The sequence below is a fragment of the Bos mutus genome, chromosome 7 (assembly GCF_027580195.1).
Source record: "Bos mutus isolate GX-2022 chromosome 7, NWIPB_WYAK_1.1, whole genome shotgun sequence".
Lineage (NCBI taxonomy): Eukaryota > Metazoa > Chordata > Mammalia > Artiodactyla > Bovidae > Bos > Bos mutus.
Window position 1 is genome coordinate 90,416,242 of NC_091623.1, and position 21,767 is coordinate 90,438,008.

The window sequence follows — 21,767 nt, forward strand, 5'->3', positions numbered from 1 at the left end:
ATAGAACAGTTAAGCAGAAAAAAAAAAAACCAGAAAAACCTAAACAGAGTTGTTTAAACATTCACATCCCTTGAAATCTGGCAGATTTCTTAGAGAAATGGCATCAGTCTGTGACGTACCCTACATGAAGGTATGAGGAGAATGTGGTTTATCTGTTTCCTTATAGAAACTGTGGGGAGAATGAGATTCACAAAGGCACATCAACAAAGGTAGCTTGTCCTCTAAGGTAAATGCTGACTTTAAAAAAATGTCTCAGATCTATCGTTTTTTTTACTTTTTTCTTTTTTACAAACATTTATTTATTTGGCTGTGCCGCATCTTAGTTGGGGCATTAGGGATCTATAATCTTTCAGTTGCAGCACGTGGGATCCAGTTCCCTGACCAGGGATCGAACCTGGATTCCCTGCATTGCAAGCACCGAGTCTTAGCCACTAGACCACCAGAGAAGCCCCTACTTTTCCTTTTGAAAAATTCCAATCTCCAGAAAAGTTGAAAAAAATAGTACAATAAACACCTTTAACCTTATTCATCAATGTTAGCATTTTACCACTTTGCTTTTCTCAATGCTCTACACATACATGCATATATATATAATATGTATTCATTTTTTCTTGCTAAATCACTTGGAAGTAGGCTGAAGATATTCTGACACTTCACTCCTAAATATTTTAGCATACATCTCTGAAGAAGAAAGATACTCTCCTACATGATCAAAATATAATATCACAGTTAAGAAAATTAACACCAACTCATTATCACCCAGTAAATCCATTCAGGGTTAATGTACTGTCCTTGGTTTCACATCTCTTTAGTTTCTTTTCATCTGGAACAGTCTCCCCACCTTTTTTGCTTTTCTTTTATTGAATTTTTTGAAGAGTAGTTCAGTGTTCTTTGTAGAATGTTCCATATTTTGATTGTTTCCTCTTTATTAGATTCAGGTCAAACATTCTGGCAAGAATACCACATAGTATTACAACATGTAATGTTAAATTGTTCTAGTAATGGTGATGATAAATTAGATCACTTGCTTAAAGTAGTAACAGCTAGCTATCTCCATTACTTAGAAAATTTTCCCTGTGCAATCTGGGCTTCCCAAGTGGCTCAGTGGTAAAGAATCTACCTGCCAATGTAGCAGACTGGGGTTCAATCCTTGGGTTGGGAAGATCCCTTAGAGAAGGAAATGGCAACACACTCCAGTATTCTTGCCTGGGAAATCCCACAGACAGAGGAGCCTGGTGGGCAACAGTCCATGGGGTCACAAAAGAGTCAGGCATGATTGAGCAACTAAATAACAACAAAATCAGTAAGTATTCTGTGGGATAATACTTTGACATTATGTGAATATTCTATTCAACAACAACCTATTACCCAATGGTTTTAGCATCTACTGATAATCCTTTCCTGAATCAATGACATTCCTCAGGGTGAAGCTCTTAAGTGAAATTTTTATTTATGTATTGGATGCAAAATATTTTTTGAGAATATGTTTCTGAAAGTATCACAGAAATCAATGGAAAAAGCTTTGATCTATAACTATGTTTTTGCTCTCTACAAAGTCTTATAAAGCCTTTTTATACTAACCACATGTTTATAATGCAGGTTTCATGAACAAAGAGTTTCATGGTCAAAGAAGCTTTGAAACGCTATCTAGGTCCTGCCTGCAAGTGGCTACCAACCTTTAAGTTCCACAAGAGGAATCATATCAGTTTTACTTACCCTGGCACCGGACACATAGATCTTCAATAAATATTTGCTGAATCAAAGAATAAAAGGTTCTGTAAGATATTACAGAGAAACCAATTTTTTTTCCCAAAAGAAATTAAAGTAAGAAATTAAGGAGAGAGCTATGCTAATAATCACTACCTAAGAGGTGTGGCAGGAAAAAACAAGACCCTGCTTGTAGCCTTAGAAAACAATTACGAGAGAGGCTGGAAACAACTTGCTGTGACCAAACACCACAAGGAGGGCATAATTAAGCATTAGTTTAGGATCAGACCTTTGAAAGCATCTGTTGCTCCAGGAGCACAGTTCTTGTCAGGATGAAATTTCAGGGCAAGTTTTCGGTAAGCTTTCTTAAGCTCTTCATCACTAGCATCTCGTGAAACTCCCAGAATTTCATAGTAATTTCTGCATTTCTTGATCCTAAAAACACAAATCAGAAACATTTTTTTAGTATGTCTACAAAGGTCCCTTTTGTACAATTAACTGCTAAATAGTAAATCAATATCCAATCTGTGAGACCCAAAGCAGAAAGAGAGAAAACTGGTGAACACATTAATGAATCATTCAATTCACTAACAATGTCCTCCTCCCAGTGACAGCTTAATTCCTTTCAAAGTATTTTTACATCTAATATGTTATTCTTTCTATATCCCTGTAAGTGGGTAGAACAAGTATACTAATCCTTATATTAAGGCCCAATCTAAGGTCCTCAAAGTTGAACCACAGGACAGCAAAGGCAGAAGAAATACCCTAACCATTTTTTAAAATGTACCTCTTTTTTATGGCTATCTTTTTAAACTTTGTTTTAAAAAGTTATAAAGGCACCTTACCTACCTCCTGAGAAATCTGTATGCAGGTCAAGAAGGAACAGTTAGAACCAGATATGGAACAACAGACTGGTTCCAAATTGGGAAAAGAGTACGTCAAGGTTGTATATTGTCACCCTGTTTATTTAACTTATATGCAGAGTGCATCATACAAAATGCCAGGCTGGATGAAGCACAAGCTGGAATCAAGTTTGCCCGGAGAAATATCAATAACCCTTAGGGCAGAAAGCGAAGAAGAACTAAAGAGCCTATTGATGAAAGTGAAAGAGGAGAGGGAAAAAGTTGGCTTAAAACTCAACATTCAGAAAACTAAGATCATGGGATCCGGTCCCATCACTTCATGGCAAATAGATGGGGAAACAATGGAAACAGTGAGACTTTATTTTTTTGGGCTCCAAATTCACTGCAGATGGTGACTGCAGCCATGAAATTAAAAGATGTTTGCTCCTTGGAAGAAAAGCTATGACCAACCTAGACAGCATATTAAAAAGCAGAAACAACAAAATTCTGTAAAGCAACTATCCTTCAATAAAAAATTTTTTTAAAAAGCAGAGACATTACTTTGCCAACAAAGGTCTGTCTAGTCAAAGCTATGGTTTTTCAAAGAGTCATATATGGATGTGAGAGTTGGACTATAAAGAAAGCTGAGTGCCGAAGAATTGATGCTTTTGAACTGGTGTTGGAGAAGACTCTTGAGAGTCCCTTGGACTGCAAGGAGATCAAACCAGTCAATCCAAAAGGAAATCAGTCCTGAATATTCATTGGAAGGACTGATGCTGAAGCTGAAACTCCAATAATTTGGCCACCTGATGTGAAGAACAGACTCATTGGAAAAGACCCAGATGCTGGGAAAGATTGAAGGCATAAGGAGAAGGGGAAGACAGAGGATGAGATGGTTGGATGGCATCACTGACTCAATGGACATGAGTTTGAGCAAGCTCTGGGAGTTGGTGATAGACAGGGAAGCCTGGCATGCTGCAGTCCATGGGGTTGCAAAGAGTTGGACATGACTGAGCAACTGAACTGAACTGATGGTAGAAGAAAAATATCCAAAATACTAAACTATATACAGTGAAACAACTTCCTGCTTCCCCATTTTCTGTTCCCCAATCTCCTATGCTAAGAATAACCACAGTTAGAAGTTTTCTGTGGGGATTTCCTTGGTGGCCTAGTAGTTAGGATTCTGAGCTTTCACTGCCATAACCCAGGTTCAATCCCTGGCCAGGGAACTGAGATCCTACAAGATGCACAGCCAAAAAAAAAAAAAAGTTTTCTCATTCCCATGTACAGAGACAGCACATGTATAAAAACAGCCCCATTTTTTAACTTTTTTTCTTATTAATACCTAAATGTAAGCATATTACAATCACCCTTCTACATCCTTTTTTCAAACAACAATTTATCTTGGGGATTGACCAGTAACTTACAGAGATGAGAAGTACAGGGTTAATAGTTTATACCACCAGAGCAGCAGTTCTGACCTTTTTGATATAAAAAGTCTTTTATACTCTTGAGCAGCAGTGAGGAGATACCCCTCGTCCAAGGTAAGGAGCATTGGCTGCACTTTGCTGGAGCAGCCGTGAAGAGATGCCCCACGCCCAAGGTAAGAGAAACCCAAGTAAGACGGTAGGTGTTGCAAGAGGGCATCAGAGGGCAGACACACTGAAACCATACTCAAAGAAAACTAGTCAATCTAATCACACTAGGACCACAGCCTTGTCTAACTCAATGAAACTAAGCCATGCCCTGTGGGGCCACCCAAGACAGGCAGGTCATGGTGGAGAGATCTGACAGAATGTGGTCCACTGGAGAAGGGAATGGCAAACCACTTCAGTATTCTTGCCTTGAGAACCCCATGAACAGTATGAAAAGGCAAAATGATAGGATACTGAAAGAGGACACTCCCCAGGTCAGTAGATGCCCGATATGCTACTGGAGATCAGTGGAGAAATAACTCCAGAAAGAATGAAGGGATGGAGCCAAAGCAAAAAGAATACCCAGCTGTGGATGTGACTGGTGATAGAAGCAAGGTCCGATGCTGTAAAGAGCAATATTGCATAGGAACCTGGAATGTCAGGTCCATGAATCAAGGCAAATTTGAAGTGGTCAAACAAGAGATGGCAAGAGTGAATGTCGACATTCTAGGAATCAGCGAACTGAAATGGACTGGAATGGGTGAATTTAACTCAGATGACCATTATATCTACTACTGTGGGCAGGAATCCCTCAGAAGAAGTAGCCGTCATGGTCAACAAAAGAGTCCGAAATGCAGTACTTGGATGCAATCTCAAAAACGACAGAATGAGCTCTGTTCGTTTCCAAGGCAAACCGTTCAATATCACAGTAATCTAAGTCTATGCCCCAACCAGTAACGCTGAAGAAGCTGAAGTTGAATGGTTCTATGAAGACCTACAAGACCTTTTAGAACTAACACCCAAAAAAGATGTCCTTTTCATTATAGGGGACTGGAATGCAAAAGTAGGAAGTCAAGAAACACCTGGAGTAACAGGCAAATTTGGCCTTGGAATACGGAATGAAGCAGGGCAAAGACTAATAGAGTTTTGCCAAGAAAATGCACTGGTCATAGCAAACACCCTCTTCCAACAACACAAGAGAAGACTCTATACATGGACATCACCAGATGGTCAACACCGAAATCAGATTGATTATATTCTTTGCAGCCAAAGATGGAGAAGCTCTATACAGTCAGCAAAAACAAGACCAGGAGCTGACTGTGGCTCAGACCATAAACTCCTTATTGCCAAATTCAGACTTAAATTGAAAAAAGTAGGGAAAACCACTAGACCATTTAGGTATGACCTAAATCAAATCCCTTATGATTATACAGTGGAAGTGAGAAATAGATTTAAGGGCCTAGATCTGATAGATAGAGTGCCTGATGAGCTATGGAATGAGGTTCGTGACATTGTACAGGAGACAGGGATCAAGACCATCCCCATGGAAAAGAAATACAAAAAAGCAAAATGGCTGTCTGGGGAGGCCTTACAAATAGCTGTGAAAAGAAGAGAAGTGAAAAGCAAAGGAGAAAAGGAAAGATATAAACATCTGAATGCAGAGTTCTAAAGAATAGCAAGAAGAGATAAGAAAGCCTTCTTCAGCGATCAATGCAAAGAAATAGAGGAAAACAACAGAATGGGAAAGACTAGAGATCTCTTCAAGAAAATTAGAGATACCAAAGGAACATTTCATGCAAAGATGGGCTCGATAAAGGACAGAAATGGTATGGCCCTAACAGAAGCAGAAGATATTAAGAAGAGATGGCAAGAATACACAGAACTGTATAAAAAAGATCTTCACGACCCAGATAATCACGATGGTATGATCACTGACCTAGAGCCAGACATCCTGGAATGTGAAGTCCAGTGGGCCTTAGAAAGCATCACTACAAACAAAGCTAGTGGAGGTGATAGAATTCCAGTTGAGCTATTCCAAATCCTGAAAGATGATGCTGTGAAAATGCTGCACTCAACATGCCAGCAAATTTGGAAAACTTAGCAGTGGCCACAGGACTGGAAAAGGTCAGTTTTCATTTCAATCCCAAAGAAAGGCAATGCCAAAGAATGCTCAAACTACCACACAATTGCACTCATCTCACACGCTAGTAAAGTAATGCTCAAAATTCTCCAAGCCAGGCTTCAGCAATATGTGAACCGTGAACTTCCTGATGTTCAAGCTGGTTTAGAAAAGGCAGAGGAACCAGAGATCAAATTGCCAACATCCGCTAGATCATGGAAAAAGCAAGAGAGTTCCAGAAAAACATCTATTTCTGCTTTATTGACTATGCCAAAGCCTTTGACTGTGTGGATCACAATAAACTGTGGAAAACTCTGAAAGAGATGGGAATACCAGACCACCTGATCTGCCTCTTGAGAAATCTGTATGCAGGTCAGGAAGCAACAGTTAGAACTGGACATGGAACAACAGACTGGTTCCAAATAGGAAAAGGAGTATGTGAAGGCTGTATATTGTCACCCTGTTTATTTAACTTATATGCAGAATACATCATGAGAAACGCTGGACTGGAACAAACACAAGCTGGAATCAAGATTGCTGGGAGAAATATCAATAACCTCAGATATGCAGATGACACCACTCTTATGGCAGAAATGAAGAGGAACTAAAAAGCCTATTGATGAAAGTGAAAGTGGAGAGTGAAAAAGTTGGCTTAAAGCTCAACATTCAGAAAACAAAGATCATGGCATCCGGTCCCATCACTTCATGGGAAATAGATGGAGAAAGAGTGGAAACAGTGTCAGACTTTATTTTTCTGGGCTCCAAAATCACTGCAGAGGGTGACTGCAGCCATGAAATTAAAAGACGCTTACTCCTTGGAAGGAAAGTTATGACCAACCTAGATAGCATATTCAAAAGCAGAGACGTTACTTTGCCAACAAAGGTTCATCTAGTCAAGGCTATGGTTTTCCTGTGGTCATGTATGGATGTGAGAGTTGGACTATGAAAAAGGCTGAGCGCTGAAGAATTGATGCTTTTGAACTGTGGTGTTGGAGAAGACTCTTGAGAGTCCTTTGGACTGCAAGGAGATCCAACCAGTCCATTCTAAAGGAAATCAGCCCTGGGATTTCTTTGGAAGGAATGATGCTAAAGCTGAAACTCCAGTACTTTGGCTACCTCATGTGAAGAGTTGACTCATTGGAAAAGACTCTGATGCTGGGAGCGATTGGGGGCAAGAGGAGAAGCGGACGACAGAAGATGAGATGGCTGGATGGCATCTCTGACTCGATGGACGTGAGTCTGAGTGAACTCCGGGAGTTGGTGATGGACAGGGAGGACTAGCATGCTGCGATTCATGGGGTCGCAAAGAGTCGGACACGACTGAGCGACTGATCTGATCTGATCTGATCTGAAAAAGATATAATTGGATATTATATAGCCTCTCACGTGAAAAAGGCAAATATGTGTTTGTATTATTATGAAGATATTGTGTGTTTTTTTGGGGGGTGGGGGACAGCTGCACCAAGCAGCATGTGGAACTTTGCTGATCAGTGGTCAAACCTGCACCCTCTGCAGTGGAAGCAAAGAATCTTAACCACTGGACCACTAGGGAAGTTCACAAAGATAGTTTAAAACTTGTAGACCTCTTTCCAAAATGGTCTTGGGATTCTCAAACCACACCTTTGAGAATGACTACAGCATGAACTCTGGAGTCAAAATGCCTTGGTTGGCATCTGACTTTGCTGTGGACTTAACTCTGTTTTATCTTTTGAAATGGGCTAATAATTATACCTGTATTTCACAGAGCTGTTATAATTAAATTAAGTGTTCATTAAAATGCTTGATAGCATCTGACATGATGTAAATATTGGCTATTGTTAAAAATCTACCACATTCTACAGATGGCCAACAGGCACACAAAAAGATCTCAACATTGCTAATTACTGGAGAAATGTGAATCAAAACTACAATGAGGTATATATCACCTCACATTGGTCAGAATGGCGATGATCAAAAAGTCTACAAACAAATGCTTGAATGGGTATGGAAAAAAGGAAACCCTCCTACATTCTTGGGAGGAATATAAATTGGTGCAGCTATATGGAGAACAGTATGGTGGTTCCTTAAAAAAGCTAAAAATAGAACATATGGTCCTGGACATACATCTGGAAAAGATGAAAACTCTAATTTGAAAACATACATGCACTCCAGTGTTCACAGCAGCACTCTTTACAATAGCCAGATGAATGGATACAAAAGATGTGGTGTATATATATATATATATAGTGGAATATTACTCAGCCATAAAAAACAAAGAAATGCCATTTGTAGCAACAAGGACGGATCTAGAGATTATCATACTAGGTGAGGTAAGTCAGACAAAGCCAAATATCATATAATATCACTTGTATGTGGACTATAAAAAGATGACACAAATCAGCTGATTTACAAAACAGATACACTCACTGACACAGAAAACAAATTTATGGTTACCAGAGGGGAAAGCTGTCTAGGTTGGCCATAACTTTCCTTCCAAGAAGTAAGCATCTTTTAGTTTCATGGCTGCAGTCACCATCTGCAGTGATTTTGGGGTCCCCTAAAATAAAGTCCGCCACTGTTGTCACTGTTTCCCCATCTATTTGCCATGAAGTGATGGGACCAGATGCCATGATCTTCGTTTTCTGAATGTTGAGCTTTAAGCCAACTTTTTCGCTCTCCTCTTTCACTTGCATCAAGAGGCTCTTTAGTTCCTCTTCACTTTCTGCCATAAGGGTGGTGTCATCTGCATATCTGAGGTTATTGATATTTCTCCCGGCAATCTTGATTCCAGCTTGTGCTTCATCCAGCCCAGTGTTTCTCATGATGTACTCTGCATGTAAATGAAATAAGCAGGGTGACAATATACAACCGTGACGTACTCCTTTTCCTATTTGGAACCAGCCTGTTGTTCCATGTCCAGTTCTAACTGTTGCTTCCTGACCTGCATACAGATTTCTCAAGAGGCAGGTCAGGTGGTTGCTATTCCCATCTCTTTCAGAATTTTCCAGTTTGTTGTGATCCACACAGTCAAAGGCTTTGGCATAGTCAATAAAGCAGAAATAGATGTTTTTCTGAAACTCTCTTGCTTTTTCCATGATCCAGCAGATGTTGGCAATTTGATCTCTGGTTCCTCTGACTTTTCTAAAACCAGCTTGAACATCTGGAAGTTCATGGTTCATGTATTGCTGAAGCCTGGCTTGGAGAATTTTGAGCATTACTTTACTAGCGTGTGAGATGAGTGTAATTGTGCGGTAGTTTGAGCACTCTCTGGCATTGCCTTTCTTGGGATAGGAATGAAAACTGACCTTTTCCAGTCCTGTGGCCACTGCTGAGTTTTCCAAATTTGCTGGCATATTGAGTGTAGCACTTTCACAGCATCATCAAGGTCTGTCTAGTCAAGGCTATGGTTTTTCCAGTAGTCATGTATGGATGTGAGAGTTGGACTGTAAAGAAAGCCGAGTGCTGACGAACTGATGCTTTTGAACTGTGGTGTTGGAGGAGACTTTTGAGAGTCTCTTGGACTGCAAGGAGATCCAACCAGTCCATCCTAAAGGAGATCAGACCTGAGTGTTCATTGGAAGGACTGATATTGAAGCTGAAACTCCAATAATTTGGCCGCCTGATGTGAAGAACTGACTCACTGGAAAAGATCCTGATGCTGGGAAAGACTGAAGGAGGGAGAAGGGGATGACAGAGGATGAGATGGTTGGATGGCATCACTGACTTAATGGACATGAGTTTAGGTAAACTCCAGGAATTGGTGATGGACAGGTAGGCCTGGTGTGCTGCAGTCCATGAGGTCGCAAAGAGTCAGACACGACTGAGCGACTGAACTGAACTGAACTGAAATGAGGGGAAAGCAGGGGTGAGGGAGTGGGAAGGAAGGGGACAGGTTAGGACTTGGGGATTAACAGATACATACTACTTTATATAAAATAATCAATAAGGTCATACTATATATATATATAGCACAAGGAACTGTACTCAATATCCTATAATAATCTATAATAGAAAAGAATCTGAAAAGAACATATATATATATATATATATATATATATATATATATTCAGTTTTACGTAACATAATATTTTGCTCCACACTAGAAACTAACACAATTTGTAAATCAACTATACTTTTAAAATCTACCACATTCTTCTAAAGGGTGCATATTCTTGCACTGTTATGGATGTATGGGCTTCCCAGGTGGTTCAGTGGTGAAGAATCCACCTGGCAATGCAGGAGACTTGCGTTTGATCCCTGGGTCAGGAAGATCCCCTTGAGGAGGAAATGGCACCCTACTCCAGTGTTCTTGCCTGGAAAAACCCCACGGACTGAGAAGCCTGGCAGGCAACAATCTACAGGGTTGCAAAGAGTCAGACACAACTGAGTGACTGAGCATGCATGCATGTACATTCCCTACTGATGAGGCATTTAAAGTACCTCCAGTTTTTTCTATCACACAACTCAGTTGAGCAGGCAGAGGCTCACAGTGTTGCTGAAGAGTTCATAAGTTAGTAACACAGTCGGGACTGTTCATGCAGGGTCTGGAATGTCAGTTGGGGTCCTTCCCCAATAGCTGCTTGTGGGGATCCTATGGATTCCACACCCTAGTTTCCAATTCCTGATTCCATGGCAAATACTCCCCTGCCTCTCTCTTTCTCTTTCCATCTCTCCCTTATCAGATATATAATTTGAAAATATTTTCTCCCATTTTGTGGGTTGATTTTTCACCTTCTTGGTGGTATCTTTTGAAGTACAAAATTTTTAATTTTGATGAAGTCCAATTTGCCTATATTTTCTTTTATAATGTATACTTTGGTTGTCAACACAAAATGACTCCCTAATCCAATGTCACAAAGCTTTACATTTATGTTTTCCTCTAAGAGTTTTATAGTTTTAGCTCTTATATTTAGGTCCTAGGTCTTAGAATAAATTTTTTTATTTGTGTGAGGAAGGAGTCCAAGTTCATTTTTTGCAATGTGGATATCCAGTTGTCCCAACAAGAAGACTAGTCTTTCCCCCATTAAATTGTCTTGGCACTCTTGTCAAAAACCAATTAATCATAAATATAAGGGTTTATCTCAGGAGTGTCAATTCTACTTCATTGATCTAAATGCCTATCCTATGCTAGTGCACACTATCTTCATTCTGAATCTTTGCAGTAGGTTTTGAAATTGGGAAGTATGAGTCTTCCAACTTTGCACTTTTTTCCCAAGACTGTTTTGGCTTCCCTGGTGGCTCAGATGGTAAAGAATCTGCTTGCAATGCAGGAGACACAGGTTCAATCCCTGAGTTGGGAAGATCCCCTGGAGAAGGGAATGGCTACCCACTCCAGTATTCTTGCCTGGATAATCCCATGGGCAGAGAAGCTTGGCGGGCTACAGTCCATGGGGGTCACAAAGAGTTGGACATGACTGAGTGACTAACACTTGGTTACTCTAGGTCCTTTGCATTTTCAGGATGCATCCTGAAATCCATGAATTTCAGGATCAGATTGTCAATTTCTGCAAAAAAAAGGTAACTGGGAATTTAATAGGGATTGTGTTGAATCTGTGGGTCAATTTGAGGAATATTATCAAAATGAAGATTGCTGGGAAAAATATCAATAACCTCAGATACGCAGATGACACCATCCTTATGGCAGAAAGTGAAAAACTAAAGAGCCTCTTGACGAAAGTGAAAGAGGAGAGTGAAAAAGTGGCTTAAAACTCAACATTCAGAAAACTAAGATCATGGCATCCAGTCCCATCACTTCATGGCAAATAGGTGGGGAAACAATGGAAACAGAGAGAGATTTATCTTTTTGGGCTCCAAAATCACTGCAGATGGTGACTGCAGCCATGAAATTATAAGATGCTTGCTCCTTAGAAGAAAAGCTATGACCAACCTAGACAGCATATTAAAAAGCAGAGACATTACTTTACCAATAAAGGTCCATATAGTCAAAGCTATGTTTTTTCCATAAGTCATGTATGGATGTGAGAGTTGGACCATAAAGAAAGCCAACCGCCAAAGAATTGATGCTTTTGAACTGTGGTGTTGGAGAAGACTCTCGAGAGTCACTTGGACTGCAAGGAGATCAAACCAGTCAATCCCAAAGGAAACCAGTCCTGAATATTCACTGGAAGGACTAATGCTGAAACTGAAACTCCAATACTTTGGCCACCTGATGTGAAGACCCTGATGCTGGGAAAGATCAAAGGCAGGAGGAAAAGGGGAAGACAGAGGATGAGATGGTTGAATGGCATCACTGACTCTATGGACATGAGTTTGAGCAAGCTCCAGGAGCTGGTGATGGATAGGGAAGCCTGGCATGCTTCAGTCCATGGGGTCGTAGAGTTGAACATGACTGAGCGACTGAACTGAACCAATATTAAGCCTTTCGATTCATAAACACAGGCAAACTTCCCATTTAGTTAGAGTTTCTTTATTTCTTTTAATGAAGTTTGTAGTTTTCAATGTACAATCTTACATTTGTTAAATTTATTCCTAAGCATTTTATTCTTTTTGATGCTGTTATAAATGAAACTGTTTTCATTTTCGGATTGTTCATTGTTGCTGCTGCTGCTGCTGCTAAGTCTTGTCCAACTCTGCGACCCCATAGACGGCAGCCCACCAGGTTCCCCCGTCCCTGGGATTTTCCAGGCAAGAACACTGGAGTGGGTTGCCATTCCCTTCTCCAATGCATGAAAGTGAAAAGTGAAAGTGAAGCCACTCAGTCGTGTCCGACTCCTAGCGACCCCATGGACTGCAGCCTTCCAGGCTCCTCCGTCCATGGGATTTGCCAGGCAAGAGTACTGGAGTGGGGTGCCATTGCTTTCTCCGTGTTCATTGCTAATGTATAGAAAAATAATGATTTCCCTATGCAAGTTTTCCCTTACAGGTGCCCCAGGGCATAGACCCATTGTTGCTACTGGTTTTTCCTAAGTTATATACCAAAGACTCCAGAAGGCTTTTCCTTGAAGAGTCAACCAGGTGGTGCCCAGGACCCTGGGGCAGCAGCTGGCTCCTAAAAAAGTCCATGACTGTGGGCACCTCTGTCTCTACCCTCCATGTTCGTGACGCCACCTGGCCTTCTCTTGCATGTTGGACAAAGGATGAACCACAAGAGTTTCTTATCATCACTTTCAAATGAGGATTTTTCTCAAAATAGCAGCAGCAGCCAGGGGAAGGGAGGGAGGTTTTATTCATTTCCACAGTTTATACTGAACCTTTTGGAATTACTGTTTTTCCCAAATTTTTCTCTGGCGGTGGATGTGTCATTGAGCCAGCCATCCCCTGAAGCCTTAGTACCCCAAGCTGCCCGCCAGGAGGGGGTCACTACCCTCCCGGAGCTTCTCTTGGATCTCTTTTAAAAGTTCCCCAACAAATAGGATTCTTGCTGGAAAAGGAAGCTTGGTTAAGAAATGTCAAATATGGCTTTATAAATAAAGTCCTGCCCTGTGATGAAGTGGCCACCCTAGCCCAGAGAGATGCTCAGAATTGGATATGGATGAGAGCGACCTGCCTGTGCTGACCCCAGTGCTCTGTCCCCATCATCCCGACCCTCTGGTTTCAGTAGATGTCCCTAGATGGGCTGAGCCATGTGCAATAAGAACATGGATCTGCTATATTTCTTGACTAGAATTCTGAAATTGTATATCTATAAATATATGTTTATTAAGTGAAAAAAAGAAAAATAACGATTTTCGTATATTGATCTTTGCTGAAGTCATTTATTAGTTCTAATAGTTTGTGTGTGAATATTCCTTAAAATTTTCTATACTAGATCATAACATATGTGAATACAGTTTTACTCCTTTTTTCCAATCTGGTTGGCTTATTTTTCTTGCCTAATTGCCCTAGCTTGAACCTCCAGCACAATGTTGAATAGTAATAGCTAGAGTGAATGTAGTTGTCTTGTTCCTGTTCTGTTTCTGATCTTGGAGAGCATCAAATTATTCATCATTAAGTATGATGTTAGCTGTGGATTTTTTGTAGATGACCTTTATCTGGTTGAGGAAGTTCCTTTCTATTCCTAGTGTACTGAATATTGTTATCATGAGTGTTGGATTTTGTCAAATGCTTTTTCTACACCTATTGAAATGATCATATGACTTTTGTCTTTTATTCTATTAATATGGTATATTACATTATTTTATTTTCATGTGTTAAACAACCTTGTACTCCTAGGATAAATCTCACTTGGTCAAGATATATAATCCTTTTTACATGTTTTAATGTTGCAGAAATCTGTATCCATCTTGTGATGCTTTCATCTGCTTTTGGTTATAGGGTAATACTGGTCTCATAGAATGACTTGGAAAGTGTTCCCTTCTTTGGTATTTTCTATAATAATTAATGAAAGATTAGTTAATTCTTCTTCAGACATCTGGTAGAATTTACCAGTTCAGTCATCGGTGCCTGGGCTTTTATTTGTGGGAAATTGAATTTATCCATTTAAGTTCTCTAATTTGTTTGTTGGCATATAATTGTTCACAGTATTCTCTTACATAATCATTATTTTTTTAAGATTGGTAGTGATATCCCCTATTTCACTTCTGATTTTAGTTATCTGAGTCTTCTCCCTTTTTTGGCTTGGTCAGTCTAGCTAAAAGTTTGTCAGTTTTGTTGATAACCAATAACTTTTGCTTTTGTTGATCTCTATTGTTTTGCTATCCTCTATTTCATTTATTTTCACTCTATATTATTTCCTTGTTTGTTTGAATTTAGTTTGTTCTTCTTTTTCTAGATTAGGTTATTGATTTGAGATTTTAGAAAAATAAACATTTATAGCTATAAATTTCCTTTAAGTATTGGTTTAGCTGTATCCTATATGTTTTGGTGTGTTGTGTTTTCATTTTCAATCATCTCAAAGTATCTTCTAATTTTCCTTGTGACTTCTTCTGTGACCTATTTGTTATTTAGGAATATGTTGTTTAATTTTTACACATTTGTGAATTACCCAAATTTCCTTCTGTTGTCAATTTCAAAGAACATACACTGTTTTATTTTAATCCTTTTAAATTTATTAAGGCTTGTTTTATAGCCTAACATATGGTCTACTCTGGATAATATTCCATGTATACTTGAGAAGATTGTACATTCTGCTGTTGTTGAGTAGGATGTTGTACAGATGTCTGTTATGTCAACCTGGTTTTCCCTGATTCTCTTAGAGTAGAAGCAGGGCAGTTACTTCAGATTATAGCCTAACACTCCACTTCCACCTAACTTTGCCTCTGAGGCCAAGATGTTATTGTGCTTCAATGATAATAATAATAGCAGTCATCTGCTCTAGGCACTCTACATAAAATCATTCATCTAATCCCACCACAGGCTCACCTTTGTACTCCAAGCAGTTGCTCCTCTGTATAAGTGGAGTTCCCCTCACCCTGTCTGGTCTGACTCCATTCATTCTCAGACTTCTTTTCCTTCTGTCCCTTCATGCAGTTACAGCAACCACAGGGGTCATGACTTTCAGGAGGTCTGTCTTCTGGGTATTTGTTTCTTCTGACTGCATCAATGTAAGCTGCAAAACAACAGTACCTCCATAAGGGTTCACTCTGACCTGCAAATCAACTTTGCTACTGGCCTTAGCTATCTGGGAGGCTGCCTATAGGCCAGTGAATGTTTGAGGGCCAGGTTAGTGGTATCATACTGACTTTTACAGATCCAAATCCATACAAAGCAGAAGAAACATCTTCCTTGAGAAAACAATACAGAAAATATAGAAGCAATCATGAAAAACTTTTAATGTCAGAAACATGAAGCATTAAAATGTCCATCATCCCTATAGGCATCAGCCAGCAAATAATCTTGATTCAGGGCCAGTAAAGGCACTCCAGAGGCATCTGCCCAATACCTTGGATTTAGGGCAGCACCACGGAAGTCTATTTCTCTGTGGTTCATGGTCAGGAGAGAATTGTTCATAACATATTTTTTTTTGTTGCAATATTTTCCACCACTAAGATTTAAAGTAGAGATGAGTTCAATGTTTAAATGGTTACAGAACTAATACATACAAGACATTTGGCTAGATAGATCAAGGAGGTGTATCAGTAAGACCTACTCCTGACCACAAAGAGGTTACTGTTTAAAGGGAGAGAATTTAATTAATCATAATGCCTGCAGAGTGTGAAGAGGGCCATAGGAATATAGTCAAAGAAGGCAGAATGCTCATGTCCTGTCTAGAGGATCTGGGTAAGACAAAAAACCCTTTTCTCCTGCTTAATATCTTAGTGACTACCCGTTGCTCCATGTCCAGATCTCTTCTTATGGGCCTAGCCTGTCTCTTTAGCTTCAAATCTCACCACAAGGTCCTCTGTACTCTACCTTCTACCACAACAATCTCCCTTCAGATCAGCAATACCTTGTTTTCTCTGGGCCTTAGCACATGCTGTTCCTTCTGCCTGCAAAACTTTCTCTAAGTAGGTCTGGCTAGCTCCAGCACATCCTTCATGTCATCATATGTAACGCTTTCTTCATGAGGCCTTCTCTGAAACCCAGGTCGTGTTGAGTGCCTTAACAGTATACCCCCACCAAATCTACGACCTTGCTGTGTAGCCCAGGACATTTTGGGCTTCTTTTGTAACTGACTGTTTACCTGTCAAACTCCCTCAGTAGACTGAGAGTTCTGTGGGCTCAGGGGACCATGTCTGTCAAATCCATAATGCAGAATACATAATAGGCATTGGTTCAGTCCTCTTTGCCTGACTGTAGGATGGAATGGGCTGGCCTATCCGTCCCAGTGCTGGATGCAGGGGCAAGACGAAACCCAGGTCTAGGGTCAGGCAGCCCAGTTTGGAGGCGAGGATAAGGGCCGGGTAGGCAAGCTGCGGGAGACCGCGTTACCCCGCCCACCCTGGCGCGTGCCGGGCTTGATAGCTGCAGGCCCTGGGCGGGGCTGGGGGCCGGAGGCAACAAGTCGTCACAGGTGACTGTGGGTATCGAGCCGGGTCCTCAACTTGAGCTAACGCTTCTGGATTCCATATCCCGGTCCCCTGTCCTGGAGAGTCTCCTACCTCACCAGGAACCCCACTCAAGCCCAGCATCTTCTCATAGGCCTCTGTCCTTCATCTCAGGCCCAGGATCTCAGCCCTTTCAAGTGCCTTCAGGAGTCCCATCCCTGATTTCTCCGAGACCCTGCCCTGTCCCACCCTCCAGCCAGGACCTGGTACCTTCCGTCCAGCGCTCCCCGCTGCCCAAAGTCGCTGCCATATCGGTTCCCAGTCAGCAGGTCGGCCGAGCCTCCCCCGCGCCCGAGGCTAAAAGGGAAGGGGGGCAAAAAAGCGCGAGGCATGCTGGTCATTGTAGTCCAATCCATAGGAACTGCGGCTCACTGGACTACAATCCCCGGCCTGCATTGCGCCAGGGGTCGCAGCTGCAGTGGTGTAAAGGGGCGCGACCCTTGAAAGGCCTGTGGAGGAGTGTTGCTGCCAGTTGACTGTTAGCGGCTCATAGCTGCTACTGTGACAACTGCGGGCAGAGCTTTTCCTCATTTGTAGCGTGGGGATAGTGGCTTCCACGCCGCATAACAGCTGGGAAGTTCAAGGAGACGCGATGAGATTCACTGGGAAAGACATTGCAAACTATGGGCTAGAGGGTGACATTGTGACTATTTTTAGCCTCAGGGATGTCCTTTTAAAATATACGCTGACCCCCTAATTCTGTGTAAAAGTGTGTGTTTGGTCCAGGACAAGTTTTGGTGATGTTGAACCCAGCTCTGGGAAGAATCAAGGAAATTAAAAGGTGAGAATTTTATGTGGTTAGAAGGCAGCGTCTCTGGCATAGTTTCATTAGAATGTCCAGTAAGAGTAAGGCGTAGAGAAAGAAGAAAAAGTCAGGTTTTGGAGCTGGCATTAGATTCCTATATTTGCTTTTCCTTAGTCTTCATCCATCCCAGGATGTCTGAAGTCTCCATCAGACATCCATCCCTGAAGTCTCCAGGGCCCCTCTGAGACTTCTCTCCTCCACCCCATTCGTTTACTGGACCCATCCCCTTTTCTGAAGTACCAGGCCCTAGGAGATGAGTGAAAAGGAAATGAAGAATTATCCCTGCATTTTCCCACTCAAGTTTGCATGGAGCCTAGTGAAGAATAAAAGCGATTCTTAAGTGTCCTTACTGATTCATCCCTGCAGTGAGTTGGGATGGCCAAAAATCAGGTCTGCAGAAGTGAAACATGATCATGTACATCCTCAAACAAAAAAATCACCTGGAATTCACTGAGATCTTAGTCACAAAGACCAAATAAGTTATGTCAACTATGATATCAAATAACAGCTACTTAGGTAGTTGGGGTGGAGTGGGGAGATATACAGCCCTAGACACAAACTGAAAGGGTAAATGCCTTCAGTTGTAAGCAGTTCCATCCCTTCCCTGCAGTCATGGCCCTGGGATACATGAACATCAGTGTGTACACAGAAGGCTGGGCCCTGAAGAAGCCACTTGTGCTCTTCAGACAAGGGGTCTGATCAGGGACATCCTTTAGGTGGTTAAAGGAAGCTTATTTGGTTTAGGGAGGCTAGACAGACTACTCTAGAAGATGAACAGGGAAAGGTGGAATATGTCTTGAAGTCCAGGGACACTAAACTAGAGTCAAAGATGTCAGAATACCATGAAGTCAGAGGTATCTGGTTGAGAGTGGGCATGCTAGAGCATTATATGGGAGAAATTGGATTGAGAAGAGTGCTATGAATTATGGGGCTACTTAGGAGTAGGGTCACAGACTACTAACCAAACTGATCACATTGACCGCAGCCTTGTCTAACTCAGTGAAACTTTGAGCCATGCCGTGTAGGGCCTCCCAAGATGGACGGGTCATGGTGGAGAGTTCTGACAAAACGTGGTCCACTGGACAAGGGAATGGCAAGCCACTTCAGTATTCTTGCCTTGAGAACACCATGCTGCTGCTGCTGCTAAGTCGCTTCAGTCATGTCCGACTCTGTGTGACCCGTAGACGGCAGCCCACCAGGCTCCCCCGCCCCTGGGATTCTCCAGGCAAGAACACTGGAGTGGGTTGCCATTTCCTTCTCCAATGCATGAAAGTGAAAAGTGAAAGTGAAGTCGCTCAGTTGTGTCTGACCCTCAGCGACCCCATGGACTGCAGCCTACCAGGCTCCTCCATCCATGGGATTTTCCAGGCAAGAGTACTGGAGTGGGGTGCCATTGCCTTCTCCTGAGAACACCATAAATAGCATGAAAAGGCAAAAAGACAGGACACTGAAAGATGAACTCCCCATGTTGGTAGGTGCCCAATATGCTACTGGAGATCAGTGGAGAAATAACTCCAGAAAGAATGAAGAGACAGAGCCAAAGCAAAAACAACACCTAGTTGTGGATATGACTGGTGATGGAAGTAAAGTCCGATGCTCCAAAGAGCAATATTGCATAGGAACCTGGAATGTTAGGTCCATGAATCAAGGCAAATTGGAAGTGGTCAAACAGGAGATGGCAAGAGTGAACATCAACATTTTAGGAATCAATGAACTAAAATGGAATGGATTTGGTGAATTTAACTCAGATGACCATTATATCTACTATTGTGGGCAAGAATCCCTTAGAAGAAATGAAGTAGCCATCATAGTCAACAAAAGAGTCCAAAATGCAGTACTTGAATGCAATCTCAAAAATGACACAATTATCTCTGTTTGTTTCCAAGGCAAACCATTCAATATCACATCCAAGTCTATGCCTCGACCAGTAATGCTGAAGAAGCTGAAGTTGAATGGTTATATGAAGACCTACAACACCTTCTAGAACTAACACCCAAAAAAGATGTCCTTTTCATTATAGGGGACGGGAATGCAAAAGTAGGAAGTCAAGAGATACCTGGAGTAACAGGAAAATTTGGCCTTGGAGTACAGAATGAAGCATGTCAAAGACTAACGGAGTTTTGCCAAGAGAACTCACTGGTCATAGCAAACACCCTTTTCTAACAACACAAAAGAAGACTCTAAACATGGACATCACCAGATGGTCAATACTGAAATCAGATTGATTATATTCTTTGCAGCCAAAGATGGAGAAGCTCTATGCAGTCAGCAAAAACAAGACTGGGAGCTGACTGTGGCTCAGATCATGAACTCCTTATTGCCAAATTCAGACTTAAATTGAAGAAAGAAGGGAAAACCACTATACCATTCAGGTATGACATAAGTTAAATCCCTTATGATTATACAGTGGAAGTATATTATACAAATAGATTCAAGGGATTAGATGTGATAGAGTGCCTGAAGAACTATAGATGGAGGTTTGTGACATTGTACAAGAGGCAGTGATCAAGACCATCCCCAAGAAGAAATGCAGAAAGCAAAATGGTTGTCTGAGGAGGTCTTACAAATAGCTGAGGAAAGAAGAGAAACTAAAGGCAAAGGGGAAAAGGAAAGATATACTCATTTTAATTCAGAGTTCCAAAGAATATCAAGGAGAGATATGAAAGCCTTCCTCAGTGATCAATGCAAAGAAATAGAGGAAAATAATAGAATGGGAAAGACTAGAGATCTCTTCAAGAAAATTAGAGATATCAAGGGAACATTTCATGCAAAGATGGGCACAATAAAGGACAGAAATGGTATAGACCTAACAGAAGCAAAAGATATTAAGAAGAGGTGGCAAGAATACACAGAAAAACTATACAAAAAAGATCTTCATGACCCAGATAACCACAATGGTATGATCCCTCATTTAGAGCCAGACATCCTGGAATGTGAAGTCAAGTGGGCCTTAGGAAGCATCACTATGAACAAAGCTAGTGGAGGTGATGGAATTCCAGCTCAGCTATTTCAAAGCCCAAAAGATGATGCTGTGAAAGTGCTACACTCAATTTGCCAGCAAATTTGGAAAACTCAGCAGTGGCCACAGGACTGGAAAAGGTCAGTTTTCATTCCAATCCCAAAGAAAGGCAATGCCAAAGAATGCTCAAACTAGCACGCAATTGCACTCATCTCACATGCCAGTACGGAGAAGGCAATGGCACCCCACTCCAGTACTCTTGCCTGGAAAATCCCATGGACGGAGGAGCCTGGTGGGCTGCAGTCCATGGGGTCACTAAGAGTTGGACACGACTGAATGACTTCACTTTCACTTTTCACTTTCATGCATTGGAGAAGGGAATGGCAACCCACTCCAGTGTCTTGCCTGGAGAATCCCAGGGACCGGGGAGCCTGGTGGGCTGCCGTCTATGGGGTTGCACAGAGTCGGACACAACTGAAGTGACTTAGCAGCAGCAGCAGCAGCAGCAGCAGCTCATGCTAGTAAAGTAATGCTCAAAATTCTCCAAGCCAGGCTTCAACAGTACGTGAACCATAAAATTCCAGATGTTCAAGCTGGTTTTAGAAAAGGCAGAGGAGCCAGAGATCAAATTGCCAACATCCATTGGATCATTGAAAAAGCAAGAGAGTTCCAGAAAAACATCTATTTCTGCTTTATTGACTATGCCAAACCCTTTGACCGTGTGGATCACAACAAACTGTGGAAAATTCTTCAGGAGATGGGAGTGCCAGACCACCTGACCTGCCTGTTGAGAAATCTGTATACAGGTCAGGAAGCAACAGTTAGAACTGGACATGAAACAACAGACTGGTTCCAAATAGGAAAAGGAGTACGTCAAGGCTGTATATTGTCACCTTGCTTATTTCACTTACATGCAGAGTACATCATGTGAAATGCCAGGCTGGATGAAACACAAGCTAGAATCAAGATAGCTGGGGGGAATATCATTAACCTCA

The 21,767-nt window shown here is 41.5% G+C and overlaps 1 protein-coding gene across 1 annotated transcript in view; it reads right to left on the bottom strand.

The window, feature by feature from the left end:
- Nucleotides 1-17,332, bottom strand: part of DNAJC18 (DnaJ heat shock protein family (Hsp40) member C18) — a 28,287-nt gene extending 10,955 nt beyond the window's left edge. The window contains exons 1-3 of the mRNA XM_005900178.2: nt 17,219-17,332; nt 15,384-15,570; nt 1,997-2,142 (exon numbers count right to left, since the gene is read on the bottom strand). Of these exons, the coding sequence (XP_005900240.1) occupies nt 1,997-2,142; nt 15,384-15,570; nt 17,219-17,258 (373 nt within the window). The 5' untranslated portion in view covers nt 17,259-17,332. The remainder of the gene's footprint in view (nt 1-1,996; nt 2,143-15,383; nt 15,571-17,218) is intronic.
- Between the last annotated feature and the right edge of the window lie 4,435 nt (nt 17,333-21,767).